Source organism: Aulonocara sp. 'chitande type north' Nkhata Bay, linkage group LG16 (assembly GCF_057382095.1).
Source record: "Aulonocara sp. 'chitande type north' Nkhata Bay isolate Kocher_YH1m ecotype deep benthic linkage group LG16, A_spYH_male_GT1.1, whole genome shotgun sequence".
NCBI lineage: Eukaryota > Metazoa > Chordata > Actinopteri > Cichliformes > Cichlidae > Aulonocara > Aulonocara sp. 'chitande type north' Nkhata Bay.
In genome coordinates, this window is record NC_141359.1 from 12,355,518 (window position 1) to 12,370,766 (window position 15,249).

Here is a 15,249-nt window from a genome sequence, read left to right on the forward strand (position 1 = left end):
GGATTAATTCAAAACTGAAGGCACATTGAACCAGTGTGGGTACCACAGCATCTTTTGGTGACCTCAAACACACCTCCAGGCTGTGTATGGCGTAGGGGTATTTTACCAAGAAGGAGAGTGATAGAGTGCTGTGGCACTGCCACATAGAATACTGAACTTGCCACCATTGAGAACAGGCAGCATAGTCCTCAAGACATTGAACGACTTCAGCCTAGATAAAGGCTAAAACTAAAACAATGTTATTAACGGTACAGGGGGACTACGGGGGGATTATTTAGAGGTCAAAAGGTCTATTCAGGGTCAACTTTTCGCATATCCCAATTTTGCCAGGTGGCTATTGTCCTTAGTCTACCATTTGTATAATATAGAGGTGGACAAAGAACTGCTTCACACAGTGTTCATAAAGTTATGACAAAGAGCCTGGCTACCAGTGCCAGCAGGAATGGAAAGGGAAATAAATGAAAATAAAATAACAACAATACAAACAAAAACAGAACAGCTTTACAAAGAATCACAACCTACATTTTAGAACCAAGATAAAAAGACTTAGATTAGCTAAAACTTAGATTAGCTTCTTAGATAAGCTTGACATAATGAGAGCTTGAGGACAACGTCAAATGACAAAACAGTTTTTTAGTGCAACAAGACACTACAGGCTTGGCAGCCACAGCTGGTACTGGCCACTTCAAGCCACTTCGACAATCTCATTGGACCCCCCCCCCCCAAAAAAAAAAAACAGCTATGGAAAAGTACAGTAAGGAGTCACTGGAAGCCAGGTTAAATCTACCTTGGTCCATACCTCTCGCCACCAGTTTCTTTCTTTTGAGCAAAAAGGATGATAAACTCAGGCCTTGTATAGATTTTGGAGGACTGAATGAATTAACTGTGAAGAACCCTCTGAATCATCGAAACCAGTGCATATCTTACTTGCATCCTGTGTAGTGGGCGCTGTTACCTGGGAAATCAAGACATTGGTGCGCTGTGCACAGCCAGAAGAGCCTGATCCAGCTGCGGCCCACCTCACAGGCTATTTGCTCCACCTACCGCACACTCCCATGTGCTGCACTGGCTCCACACAGCGCACTTTGATCGCAAGGACAATTTCCTTGTTAAAATGCTTTTAGTGACTCTCTTTAGAAGGTGATGCATGCAAATATGTTTTGGCATTTTTTACGCCCCTTAACGGTTTTAAGTCAGCCCTGGTCTCACATTGCCTTAGATTTTGTCACCGGCTTGCCGTACTGCTCTAGCAACTTTGTCATATTTTCCATAATTGACAGGTTCTCCAAAGTGGTCCATTTTGTGCTCCTGTCTCGATTCTCTATTTCTAGTCATCGCTATTCAGTGATATGAATTATATCAGAACGCGGCAAATAGACTCCAATTTGTTCATGTAAATGGGGAGTCTTCTTCACTCGGTAGGATTAATTACAGAGTACCACAAAGTCCTGTGCCAGGATGAACGCTGTTTACTTTATGCATTCTGCTTATGTATGCTTGCCTTAGGCAGTATCTTTGAAAGTCATAGCGTACATTTTCAGTTCTATGTAGATGACCCCTAGCATCATCTAGCCATGAATCAGATAGCACACCAGGTTAAAGTACAGGAATGTCTTGAAGACATAAAGACGTGGTTACCTCTAATTTTCTGTTTCTATATTCAGATAAATCTGAATTTATTGTACTCGGTCTTGAAAATCTGAGGAAAATAGTGGCAAACCAGATACTTACTCTGGGATTACCTTGGCCTTCAATAATTCTGTAAGGAGTCTTGGAGTCATTTTTAAACAGGATATGTCCTTCAATGTGGATATTAAACAAATATATAGGAGAGACAGACACACTCTATTACATTTAAAAGCGACCTTTTTAATAAAGCTGAAAGCTTAGGGCTGAATCAGGTGACCTTGAACCCTCACTGCAATAGGACTAGGCTGCTGGAGGATTCCCATGATGCACTGAGGGTTTCTTCTTCACTTGCCTTTTGTTACTTTTTTGTTTAAATACCACTTTAAGGGAGTTTTTCCTTCCCGTTGTCGTCAAATAATTGCTCATAGAGGGTGTTTTAATTTGTCGGACAATGCTTATGATTTTCTGTGAGTCTGTTCACCCCATTGCCATCCTCTATGCTGTTGCATGCTGGAGCAGCAGGTTAAGATGCCAACACATTTTATGTGTCACACAGAATGAAAAGGCTTCACCACATCTACGAAATTAAAAGAAAAAGGTTGGTCATATTATTCCTCAGAACACCTCAGCGATTCCCCTCTCGAGTATATTTGCTCCGGGCCTGCAAACCTGTGTTAAAAAATGAAATCAGTTTAATTATCATGTCAAATCTTTTGAACTCCTGGCTCCACCCAGAGCCTACATCCACAGAACTACCTAGAAACAAAACCTGTGTGTTAACATGAACTTCACATTTGAGAACCCCGTTTTTATTTTTTTCTCTTACTTTGCTCTTGTTTTCCTGCTGTACCATGTCCGATCGTGTCAGGCGTTGTGTGGAGGCGAGGAAGAAGGAACCCAAACGCAGGACTGGCAGGTAGGTGAAGGTTTATTAAAGGGAGTGGGTGAACAGAGGGTGAACGGACACTGACTGGCTAGACAACTGAACGGCTGACTGAACTGAGGGAACACACGGGAAGGACAACGTAACATCAATGACACGACAGTGAACGAATAGAAACAGAGGGCTTAAATACACAGACTGGTGAGGATGATAATGAAAGACCGGTGAGTACACAGCTGAACATAATCTGACTAATGATACGTGGGAATAACTGGAACACAATACGCAGGCGGTATGCTGCCACAGAAAACAGATGTGAAAATAAACTGAAGATGACAAAACGGAAAACACTGGGTCAACAACCCAGGAACCCTGACAGATCGCATGCCCCTACCGGTTGTGCTCTCTTTTTTAATAATTTACTATTTTAAAGGGAAAAACCTGGGTCACTTGGACCAGTGTTTGTTATTCCATAACTGTACTTTGAATGTGACAAATCTATCCTTCCCCTATGTAATTCATGAATATTGTTTTGGTTCTGACTATTTTCCTCTATAACATTTAACTGACTTCTACAGTGGCCTGCTATGGTTAATGGTTACATGAGTGATATCAAAAATTTTCTTAAAGCAAACATCAGCCCCCCAAAATTAATCTGAGGCGCCACACTCTCATGTGAATCTACAGTCTCCCCCTCTCTCTCTTATCCTCCTGCTCCTGCCAAAAGCAAAAACAAAACAAAGCAAAGCATCTGATAGGTTTGTAGCTTGAACCTATTCGCTGGAACGTTGAAGACAATATAATTACACAGCAAGCAAGACACGAAGTAGGCAAAGTTCTTCATGTTTCTCGTGCACGGGAGAGAACCGGACAAAAGTCCGTTCCTTCGCTTGACCCCAGTTGCTCTCGTCCGCTCCCCTGTAACACTGCTCTTTTATTGAGGTTACATGAATATGCATAGGTTCATTAACATACGACATCTACATACCAACAAAGAGTACCGTGCGTGCGTGTGTGTGTGTGTGTGTGTGTGTGTGTGTGTGTGTGTGTGTGTGGGGTCAGAGTGTGACCCCATAAACAACTTCCCTTAACCTGCTGGTCTGGAAAATCCAACAGTTCATCTATATGTAAAAGGCACTTAGACTCAACTACGTTAATCCTACCATAAAACAATAAAACAAGGTACGACCTCTTCCCATGCTCCCAGGATGTAGGTGTGCATTCTGGAATGCACACCAAGCCTTTGTAGCCTGCTAAAGTCACACATCCTATCACTACACAATTGATTATACACCTCTAAGCATATATGGTTAAATATTTCTAAGCATAAATGACAATCAACAATACAAAACCTAACAGCATCCACCCTTTTCTGTGAATATTTGTCAACATTTACTCATCCTAACGTTGGTCCAGTCTTTGTCTCAGTGTCAAGTCAGTCAACACTTTAGTCCCCATCGTCAGTCCATCACAGCCCAGTCACACACATTCATGCACACACACTCACCCGCATTCACACGAGATATTACTGATAATAGAGTCCTGCGCGCAACCTTTTCCAGTGTCCATCACCAGGAAGATGACGTCATCATTTTAAAAAGAATAACAAGTGTTTATGATTTTGGACTGATCGGGTCCCCATAGGTAGCTGTCTCCTCAGCCCATTGTAATCTGGAAAAGCTCACCTTATATTTGCTCTCACAAAAATGTTAATTCAATCTTGCAGGCCTGCTTAGAACAAAAAATAATAATCAGCTCTTTTTTTTCTAAGTCATCAAAACAGAAAACATCATCACCATAAGGGTGACACCTGACAGGTTTTCGCTAAGTGCACTGTTACAAAAATAATGGGCCCAGTTCTGGACATGTCCATGTATAGAAAAACTCTTACTAAAACAAAACCCCGAAAATCTGCCAGATTAATCACAGAAAAGTTTTGCTTACTAGTGTAACAATATGTTATGGGACATCACTAAATTATAATTTATTTATTTACCTTTCTGTGGCGATGCTCTGGACATTTCTAAACCTCCACAAGTTCAGCATCAATTTTCATATGCTCTCACTTTAACAAGACCAGCCTTCACCTCTCACCCGTCCTCGTCCCCTATTCTCACAGTTGCCTGTGTGTCCTCCCAAATCTCCAGCAAACACAGGCCCAAATCAGCTGTTTCTTTCTCTCTGTTATTCTCTCTTCCTCTTTTCAGTCTCTTTTGCCGCTTAACTCCCAGCATGGCAAACATAAACCTCAGACAGTCCCATCAAGTGCTTTCACACAATAATGTCACTGGTACACTTCCCAGCTGGTGATTAGAGCACATGTTTCCATCAATGATGGTATTCGTACATGCTGCTGGACCCTTCAGAGTTTTAGCTCAGTTGTGCTGTCTTTTGCTTTTGCCTGCTGTTAATTCTTCAAGTCCACAGTGTTGCTCTGTATGTCTTCATGAAGAGATTGACTGTCCTTTAAGCTTCTCCTCAGGATAAGGACAGGATGAGAGGTGAACCTATGAAATTTTGAGCCAAAACCTGGCCTGTTTGTCGTCCCAATTAAGTTAATCTATCATTTTGCCGCTGTACTCATCCACGAGGTTGAGCTAAGTCCATGGGCACCTGTATCAACACACTAAGACATTTCTTTAATATAATTTTCCTAGTTATCAACACATTCATTGTCTAATTCTTCTATCTAGATTTTAAGACATCTTTCTCTCTCTCACGTTGCACACACATCAGGCAATTTCCTCCAAACTGCCTGCAAACATTTCACTTCCTGTCACAGACACACACACACAGCGGTTTTCACACACACTCCTCACCTCACTCCATTTCATCAATTTCTGCAACCTAATCGAACTCTTGTTTTATGTTCACTCTCTATATACTGTACCCTCTGTAACTCTACTCATTTTTAATGTACTCATTTTAAGAATGCACCCTCAGCCACACACACAAATTGAGCAGCTTCACACAAATATATACTCAGGTCTTTACATTTGCAAGCATTAACCAAACGAAATCCTTCACATCAAAGTCTTCAACGTGTTTATCAGAATTCCTTCAGCACAATTTTTTTTTTCTTTTTTTGTGTCCCGTTTGGATCTTTAGCCATCAGAATTGTTGTCTTAAGGCCAAGAAAGATGCCAAGCGGATATCTTCAGCACAATTAACAGTTTTTCCACACACATAACAATTCTTTTAGCTCAGCTCTGCGGCACAATTCACTCAGCTCCTTTAGCAGATCTTCTCTTACACAAGCCACACCCTTTTTCTATCACACTTTCAAAACAATATGCACTTTTGATCATGCATCCAAAGAACAATTTTACACTTTCCTATATATTCACACGTTTATACGTATAACAAAATAACACCAAATGCCAAGATACATTATTTCCATTTCCTTACCACACTTTACATCATCCTGTACTGGTACCAGTTTTCCCTAACAATTTTGACAACTTTAAAAGCCTATGAGCCCAGGTCCAAATTAATTAATCAATTAAACCGTTTCTGTCCCGGACAGAGGCCTGATTTCTAAGTCTTATTTTAATTTAAAAGTGTTTCCCCCACCCGCAGCTTTACCGGAAGCTTTACTTTACCAGCATCTCTCGCCTAAAACTTTACCAGCCACTCTATGTTGAGGTGGTCATGCTCGAGGCCCGGCCTCTTCACTCAAACAATGCACCAAAAGTGGTCCCTGACCACTGGCCGTTAACCAAGGTCCCAAGTCTTGGCAGTGGCCAACTGAGATAATCCTGACGCCGCAGGGTCTTGCCACACGTCCGAAGCAAGGAGGGGGTTCTCACCCCTGAACTTGTGTGCACTCCTAGGGATCGCCCTCCCCGTCCTAAATCAATTTAAATAAATTTTCAAACACCACTGGGGACTCTAACCACCAGTTTACTGATGTCCAGGCCCAGCCTTCTGCCCAAAATGGGAACTCAAATCCCTTAAACAAGTGCCTAATTACCAACTCTAATCTCTTTTCTCTTGGCTGACACAACACAGTTAACATTGCACACAACACATGAACATTAAAATTCAACCCAACATTAACAGTAATACATTTTCATCAGATATTTCCCCAGACTTTACTGTTATTATCACAAATTTCCCAAAATCACCACGGATATTTCACCAGAAATCCACTGAACAAATTTTGTAATTTAGCTTAATTTTACTACAACTGAGCCAATTTAACTGTGAAGATCATCAACTCGGCGAACAGATAATTTAGAATTCATCCAATAAGCACACTTTGCTTTTTTAACAGGTGGTGCTTAACTTTAAATTTGGACCTGTCCTCTGTTTGCCTCATGGCCAAATTGGTCCTCTCAGCCGTCAAAGAATCCGGGTTCACGGCACCAATGATCAAATCCGGTTCCTTTATATTCTTTTACTGACCAAGAAAAAACCCGACTCAGTGTGGTCAAAGCTCAAAAATCCTCTTTAGTCTACATTTCTGGAAAAGTAGATGTGCACAGGCTAAATCCTGAGCAGATCTGAAGCATTACAAGCCAAATGAGCATAACATAGTCAGTCATACGTCACACATGGTTTTGATCAAAACAACTGCTGCGCTGCACTCTAGTTTCACTTCCTGTACTCTGCAGGCCTGCACAAAGCGTCTTCTGCAGTTTCCTGTCTTACACAGTACTCTGTGACCTTTAGCACACATTCTAACTCAAAGTGGCGTTTTTTCTACACTGGCCTCTATAAAACAATATAAATAGAAAATAAGCACTAAGAATATATATTTATTCCGTAACACAGTTCTGTGATTTCCTGGATACTGAGTGATCCCCTTTGGTTATCCTGGTTCAGATTTCAATAGGAAGATGAGGCTTGTCTGCTCAAGTTGCCTGTAGTATCATCTGCAGACATAAGTTGAAAATAAAATAGTCATCCCATTTTAGTACTGTTAAAAAAAAGATGAAGATGGTTAACAATTATGACCCAAGTGTCTGCTTGTATAGAAATGTTCAACATTGAGTCCTGAAAAATAAAGGTTTATAAGTTGACTGTGGGAGAGAGCGAGTTTGAAAAAAAGAAAGCTCCAAAGGTTGTGTCATTAGAAAGAGGAGGGATGGGACTGGTGGGTGAAGGACAAAATAGATAAACGAGCTCTGTGAGGAAAAGCTTTGATGAGATGCAGCAGCCTGATGATGGAGATACACGAAGGACTAGAGCTCTGTTTTCCACAACTCCTCAACGATTCCTGCAGAAAGCCAACACTTCACTATTCCACAACTATGCTGCTGTATATTGTGATGTCATGCATCTCTCTGATCACTGCTGCTCTATCACTGCTGCTCTAAACCTTCTGGCCATCATCTCAGTCTCCCACTTCAGGCAGAGACCAACTTTTAAATTAACTTAGATTAAGGTTTAGATATATGAAAAGTGAGATTTGCATCATTGGAATTAGCAAAGAATACATTAAGTGAAACTAATAAATGTCTTTGGCTCAACCATGACTGTTAAGTTGTGTAAGGTTCACCGTGTCTTAATAAGGAAACAATTTCACTAAATACATTTTGACATAATTAACATATGACATAATCTCAACTATCTTATCACTATCATTTCGCTGCCCCACCTTGGGCATAGATAAACCTCAGCTGAAAGGTGAGGTTTATCTTTAGACTGTAATTTAATTTAGTGATGAGTTAAGTTAGTTTGGCACATTCTGTGTATTTTAAACAAGAATTGAATCATGCCTTACTAATAAATCATTTCTACTAATGGAATTTTCACTAAAAACAATGTAACATTTTTAATGTGTATTATTTATTTTTTCTGTTACCCTGCAGGCAGCTTCGCACACCCAGCAACATACTCCTCCTCTCACTGGCTGTTTCAGACTTTCTCGTGGGTCTCCTGTTGATGCCGTTACGAATTTTAAAAAGCACCACCTGCTGGATACTTGGTGATTTTAATTGTTTTCTTTATTGGTATCTGACTGGCAACATTACGTGTGCTTCAATAGGGAACATAGTTCTAATATCAGTCGCTATGTGGCTATTTGTGACCCTTTACATTACTCCACCAGAATTACTGTGGCAAAAGTTAAACTCAGTGTTTGTCTGTGTTGGTTTTATGCTATTTCCAGCATTAGTCTTTATGCAAAAGACTACCTGATTGAACCAGGCAGGTATAATTCCTGTTATGGAGAGTGTGTCATTAATGATATTGCAAGGACTATTGACCTTGTTTTATCCTTTATATTTCCAATTACTGTCATCATAGTTCTGTATATGAGAGTATTTGTGGTGGCTGTGTCTCAGGCTCATGCCATGCGCTCTCAGGTTACAGCTGTCACAATTCAGTGTTCTCTGAATCAAGCAAACAAATCAGAGTTGAAAGCAGCCAGGACACTTGGAGTTCTTGTAGTTGTGTTTCTACTGTGTTTCTGCCCATATTACTGTGTCTCTCTTATAAGGGAGGACTTTAGCTCAGTAGCTCCTGTAATGTTTGCATGCCTCAAACATTAATGATGACACCTTCAGTATTTCTCAGTTCCATTCTTTAATTCGCAGGCTTGCAGCGGCAACACAGTCTGCAGCGCTAACTTGTTCATCTACCGTTTTTCATTGTCCCTCTTTTCTATCCTCTCCTTCCGCCTAACATTCGACCTTTCAAAATAAAATCTCTGTAAACATCACAGCGCTCATTGTGATCAGTCTGTTCTTTTCAAACTCCTGTTTAAACCCAGTGATCTATGCCTTGTTCTATCCTTTTTTTCATAAAAGCTTTGAAACTAATTGTCACTTTACAGATACTGCATTTGTTGTAGAATATGTAGACAGTAATTCATTGTGACAGGAATCACACCCACTTTTACGCTTTTCACAAACTTTATTTCTTATTGTTACTGTTTACACACTGGTTGCAGCTTTGCAGCTCACAGCCACAGACGCTAATAACAACAACAGTGAGGACCTAGTTCATTCTTTTAGTACAGGTGTGGCATGTTTACTCATGCCACTCAGGTGTGTCTGCCTCCCCACGCCACAGACCGCCACATTCATCTACATATTCTGTGGTCATAGTACAGGGTGGGCCATTTATATGGATACACCGTAATAAAATGGGAATGATTGGTGATATTAAAGTCATGTTTGTGGCACATTAGTATATGTGAGGGGGCAAACTCCTCAAGATGGGTGGTGACAACCGCCCCACAACCACATAACGATGTCAGCCTGGAAGAGGAGTATAAGCTCTTTGAGAAATAATTCTTTATTTCCATGAGATTCTTACTGACATGTATCTGGACCACAGTGAGGCTGTGAATGGGTGGATTAGATCAGTAGCCTTCAAGAATCCCAGGCGAATGAACCTGATTTCACACTTCATCCTCCCCCAACAACTGCTCTGGACTCCACACCATAGCATCCTGCCTTGTCTCTTGCCTCCAGCTGTTCATCTTTGCCACTACAGTATTACAACTCCTCACTAAACAGGTCCTTGCTGCTAAAGCCCTGAACCTCAATCACACTGTCATAGTGGTCCTGCTCGACAGCTGCCCTTGCTTTGTCAAAGGCTTCAGTAAAGCTTCTTTGAAGCCCGTTGCTGGTCAGGTTTATGTTGATGGTGAGCATATGCACATGGATAAGAGAGAGTTGGTTGCAGCCCACACTGCAAAATCTCCAGTGTTAAATTGACACTAGAAAGTGTCTATGTGTCCACTCTCCTGAGTGTTAAATTAATGCTTTTGACAGTGTTAGATTTCTAACAGTAACCTAGTCAGTGTTAAAGATTAACAATGACTAACACTGAGTAGTGCTGATTTTCTATCACTGGAAAATAACTAAAAATGCTGGTAACATTTCAGTGTTAGAAAAAACACACTGCTAATGTTAGTCATTGTTAATCTTTAATACTGACTAGGTTACTATTAGAAATCTAATACTGTCAAAAGTGTTAATTTAACACTCAAAAGAGTGGACAACTATAGACACTTTCTAGTGTCAATTTAACACTGGAGATTTTGCAGTGTTTCTTTTATCATCTGCATTGCTTCCTGTGCCCAAAAATAACCCACAGAGTGCTTGATCATCTTGCAGTCTCGGGTGGGATGCTGTAAAGTGTGCGTTCAGGCTGAGGCCACTGTCATTCAGTTCTTGACGACTGAAAGTGATCAGTACGTTGCTGGAGGACACAATAAAACAGAACCACAATCTGTTGATTGTGTATGAGGTTCTGTTGGTAGGGAAGAGAAGAAGGAGAGGTGAAGGGGGTGTGGAGGTGTGGCGAGATAAATCCCCTATGTGACAAGAAGCTCTGATCAGAGAGCTGCAGCTGTATGATTTTGGAGATGCAGAAAGAAGCCGAGCTTTGTTTTCCACAACTCCTCAACAGCTCCTGCAGGAAGCCAACATTTCACTGGTCCAAAGCTGTGCTGCTGAACACTGTGCTGTGCTGCATCTCTCTGCTCACTGCTGCTCTAAACCTTCTCGTCATCATCTCAGTCTCTTACTTCAGGCAGAAATTAACTTCTCAGCTGAAATTGTAGTTTAAGTCTTAAAAACCAATGGAATTAGTGAAGACATTTTTACATTATTAATGTGTAATATATTCTTTTTTTCTCTCTCCTTAGGCAGCTTCACACACCCACTAACATCCTCCTCCTTTCTCTGGCTGTCTCAGACTTTCTCACTGGTCTCCTTATGCTGCCACTAGAAATAATTAGAAACACGGCCTGCTGGGTACTTGGTGATCTTATGTGTTCTGTTTATACTTATCTGACAGCCGGTCTTTTCTGTGCTTCAACTTGGAACATAGTTCTCATTTCAGTTGACCGCTATGTAGCTATTTGTCACCCTCTTCATTACCCCACCAGAATTACCGTGGCAAGAGTCAAACTCTGTGTTTGTTTGTGTTGGTTTTGTTCAACCTTCTACGGCAGTCTTTTAACAAAGGATGTTCTAATTAAGCCGGCCAGGTATAATTCCTGTTATGGAGAGTGTGTGTTTGTCATTAATGATATTGCAAGGTTTATTGATCTTGTGTTATCTTTTATTTTTCCAGTATCTGTTATCATAGTTCTTTATATGAGAGTGTTTGTGGTGGCTGTGTCTCAAGCTCGTTCCATGCGCTCTCATGTTACAGCTGTCACACTTCAGCGTTCAAGCAATCAAGCAAACAAATCTGAACTGAAAGCAGCCAGGAACCTTGGAGTTCTTGTAGTTGTGTTTCTCGCATGTTACCTTCCGTTTTACTGTTACTCTCTTATTGAAGTAAATGTGATCAATGACTCATCTACATTTTTTCTGATCATTGTGTTTTACATTAACTCGTGTCTAAACCCACTGATGTATGCCCTTTTTTACTCTTGGTTTAGAAATGCTGTTAAACTTATTATCACTCTGCAGATTTTTAAGCATGACACTAGTGAAGCAAACATGTTTTAAAAAGATAAGGAAATCCACTCTACTAACAATTGAAATCAATAAATTCAGAAATCTGAAAATGAAAATTTTGACCTTGTCACAAATGAGGAAATATAGAAAATGTCATTAAAGTATGATAGTGTTGCGGCAATGTATTTTATTATTTCTTATTTTTATTTGATTATTTATATTATATGCCACTTCCGAGAAGGAAATTGCCAGTAAAATTTCATGAAGTACTTTTTTAAAGGTTCTAATACTTTTTACATAGACTTTATCCAGCTTTTGGCTCAGTGTGATTAAAGAATGTGTGGGGATTATATCATTTTAATATCATGTTTATTCATTCATATCCTTTTTATTCGTTTATATCCTTTTTATTAAGCTTTGAGTAGCGGCATTTGATTAAAACATTTATTCAATATATTACACATATAGTTTCAGTTACAGAGGAGTTGGCTTTCTGTCTAGTAAGAGGTTATAAGCTTTAGTTGGCGAGGTGAGACATGAGACAGAGTGCACTGAGGTGTCTCGACCTCAGTGCGAGACACACACAGTTTACCTGCACACACACACATAGTATATAGACTCATATTTTGCTTGTAACTGCATTTTGTGCCTGCATAAGTGACAGTTTTTTGTAGGATGTGGTTCTGATGTTCCAGAGATAAGCGAGAGTAAGAAGATCAACAGGAAGCACCTGGCGTCAAGACGGAGAAAATGCTCTTTTTGAATGTGTCAAAGGTTGTGGTTATTGTAGTTTATGCATGTTATGTATCTGCTTTGACGCATGAAGGGGCGTAATAATACATAAAACATTCTGAGTAAGCTTTCTTTGGGGGATTCATGCTGAGGATTGTGATGGTGTATTTCCTCCACATAAAATCATTGTTTTGACGCACTTGGACTTGTGGTCGTTTGTCTCTCACCTCAATCACGAATCGGGACAAATGTTAACTTTAGTATTGTCTCTCTGTCTGTTGCTATTATCATTTACCACTGTTATACTGGTTTCATAAGTACCATATTACCATGTATTTTATTTTTAAAGGGGCCTACAGAAATAGGTCATACCATAAAAATAACTTTCTATCCAAATTTAAAGGTTTTCCAAAATTATGTTAACATTAACTGGAAATGACAAGTAATGAAAATAAGACAGATGTATAAGCAGGCTTAAGCTTTTATTACTCATTTTATATAATTATCTATATACAACAATAATAAAATGTAATGTAAGAAATGTAACAATAGCTGTGTTTTAAAAATACATTTTTGCCATTGAAAAGACTGTTTAGGGCTTAGTGGTCATAGTTTTGTTAGGTGTTTGTTGTCCCGACACCAATATTTGTATAATTATACTCCTATAACGACAACTCCTCACACAGTGTGTATGATGTCATCATAGACAGACTGGCTGCCTATTCCAGCAAAATAAGGTATAAATAAATGCAAATTAAACAAGATGTTTTATAGCTAAAACTTTGAGAAGCGTTACACAACAATTTTATTACATTGTGTAATAATGTATTAATGCATGCTCAATCATCCAGGTTAGAAAATCCCAAAATGCTGATTCTGTTCGTCTGGACGTAGTATTTTCAGTGAGAGAAACATTTCGTCACTCATCCAAATGACTTCTTCAGTCTCAGCTGACTGCACGTTTCCCCATTCTTATAAAAAGTACATTTTGCATAATAACTGAATCTAGCGCCACTGGCAAAAAAATGAGCTTTGAGGTCAGTTTCTTCATCATCAATATGGTATAGACCATTAATAATAATAATAATAATAATAATAATGGATTGGATTTATATAGCGCTTTTCAAGGCACCCAAAGTGCTTTACAATGCCACTATTCATTCACTCTCGCATTCACGCACTGGTGGAGGCAAGCTACGGTTGTAGCCACAGCTGCCCTGGGGCAGACTGACAGAAGCGAGGCTGCCATATCGCGCCATCGGCCCCTCTGGCCAACACCAGTAGGTGGTAGGTGAAGTGTCTTGCCCAAGGACACAATGACCAGGACAGAGAGCCCAGGGATCGAACCGGCAACCTTCCGGTTACAGATACGCTTCCCAACCCCCTGAGCCACGGTCGCCCCAACAACCACAGATCAAAGACAATGATATTGATCATTCATCACTGATCAGTGACAATGGCCATGAGTACTATTCTCAGAGAGTTGGGGAATGGTTGCAATCACAGCATTACAAGATCTGTCCACCTCAATTCAAAGAAGGTCTTTTCCTTTTTCATGTATATGGCCTCCTTGACTCCTCACTTTCTTCCTGTTCAGGATGTGTACATCCTCATCATTGAAAGAGTGTCCACTGTCTATCTCTCCTGTTGTACAATCCACTTAGGCAGCGGTTGTTTGGTTTTCACAATGTATAAATCATGGCGATCCTCTTGGCTCTTGACAGCGTACACTGTATTACTCTGTTCGTGTCAGGGGATTCGAACCTTGGGGTGCACCACTTTTTGGCACAGCTTGTGTTGAGGTTTAAAAGCCACAGAGACGCGGTGTTTAGAGATAATGTTTCTCAACTGTTTCGATAATCCTGACACATAAAGGATCACTAAGGGTTTTCGCTTAGACAGCAGTTGTCTTTCTCTCCTGGATCGCCTGGAGCTTTCTTTAGGTGCCTTCCCAGCTTTGACAAATGTCTCACTGGGATAACCACATTTACTCAGGGCCTCCATGATATGACGTTCTTCTGCTGGCCACTGTATGTCTGGTGATGGTGTTTGCTCTGAGAGTCAAACCTTAAAAACTGATCCGTATGTATTGGTTTAGGGTACACATTGACTTTTAACTGTCCCCCATTACTGATGAAAGTCTCACAGTCTAAGAAGCCTAACCTGTAATTTTTCTTATCCTCTCTGGTGAACTTGATGTGTTGGTTCATCCCTTGATATGTCCAGATTTGATTTTCACCCAGGTGTCATCCACATACTTGAACCAAGTAGGGTTTCAGCAAAAAGCACAATCATAGCAGTTCCTTTATACCCTTTGTGTGGATACAATCTTTGTCTGTTCAGCAGTTGGGAGTTAAATTCTCAACATCATGTGAGCGCCAGCCTGATCATGAACTGTGCTGTGGCCATCAACACAACTTAGAGTCAGTTGTTTTCCCATCTTTGCAAATACATTTTTGTACAAGACAGTTCAAATTACATACCAATAATTGACAGAGGTTAGATGACTGGAAAGACAAATTTTCCATCACACCAACCACATTCATATACATTTTGATGGTCCTCAAGACATTGAAAGACTTCAGCTTAGATAAAGGCTAAAACTAAAACAATGGCATTAACAGTAAAAAATGACTA

At 40.2% G+C, this 15,249-nt stretch overlaps 2 protein-coding genes and 1 pseudogene across 2 annotated transcripts in view; all 3 read left to right on the forward strand.

Annotated features, from left to right (window-relative positions):
• The window catches only part of LOC147311107 (trace amine-associated receptor 13c-like), a 61,777-nt gene that overhangs the window by 15,859 nt on the left and 30,669 nt on the right, over nt 1-15,249 (forward strand). The gene's annotated exons all lie outside the window — the stretch shown is intronic.
• Nucleotides 7,681-9,311, forward strand: LOC147311110 (trace amine-associated receptor 13c-like; annotated as a pseudogene).
• LOC147311111 (trace amine-associated receptor 13c-like) lies at nt 10,824-11,931 on the forward strand. The gene is made up of 2 exons (XM_086265628.1): nt 10,824-11,002; nt 11,118-11,931. Exons 1-2 carry the CDS (start codon nt 10,824-10,826, stop codon nt 11,929-11,931), a joined length of 993 nt encoding a protein of 330 aa, XP_086121754.1.

Coding starts and splice junctions, on each gene's coding strand:
- LOC147311111 (XM_086265628.1), top strand. CDS start 10,824: ATGATTTTGGAGATGCAGAAAGAAGCCGAGCTTTGTTTTCCACAACTC. Junction 11,003..11,117: donor ATCTCAGTCTCTTACTTCAG/GCAGAAATTAAC, acceptor CTCTCTCCTTAG/GCAGCTTCACACACCCACTA.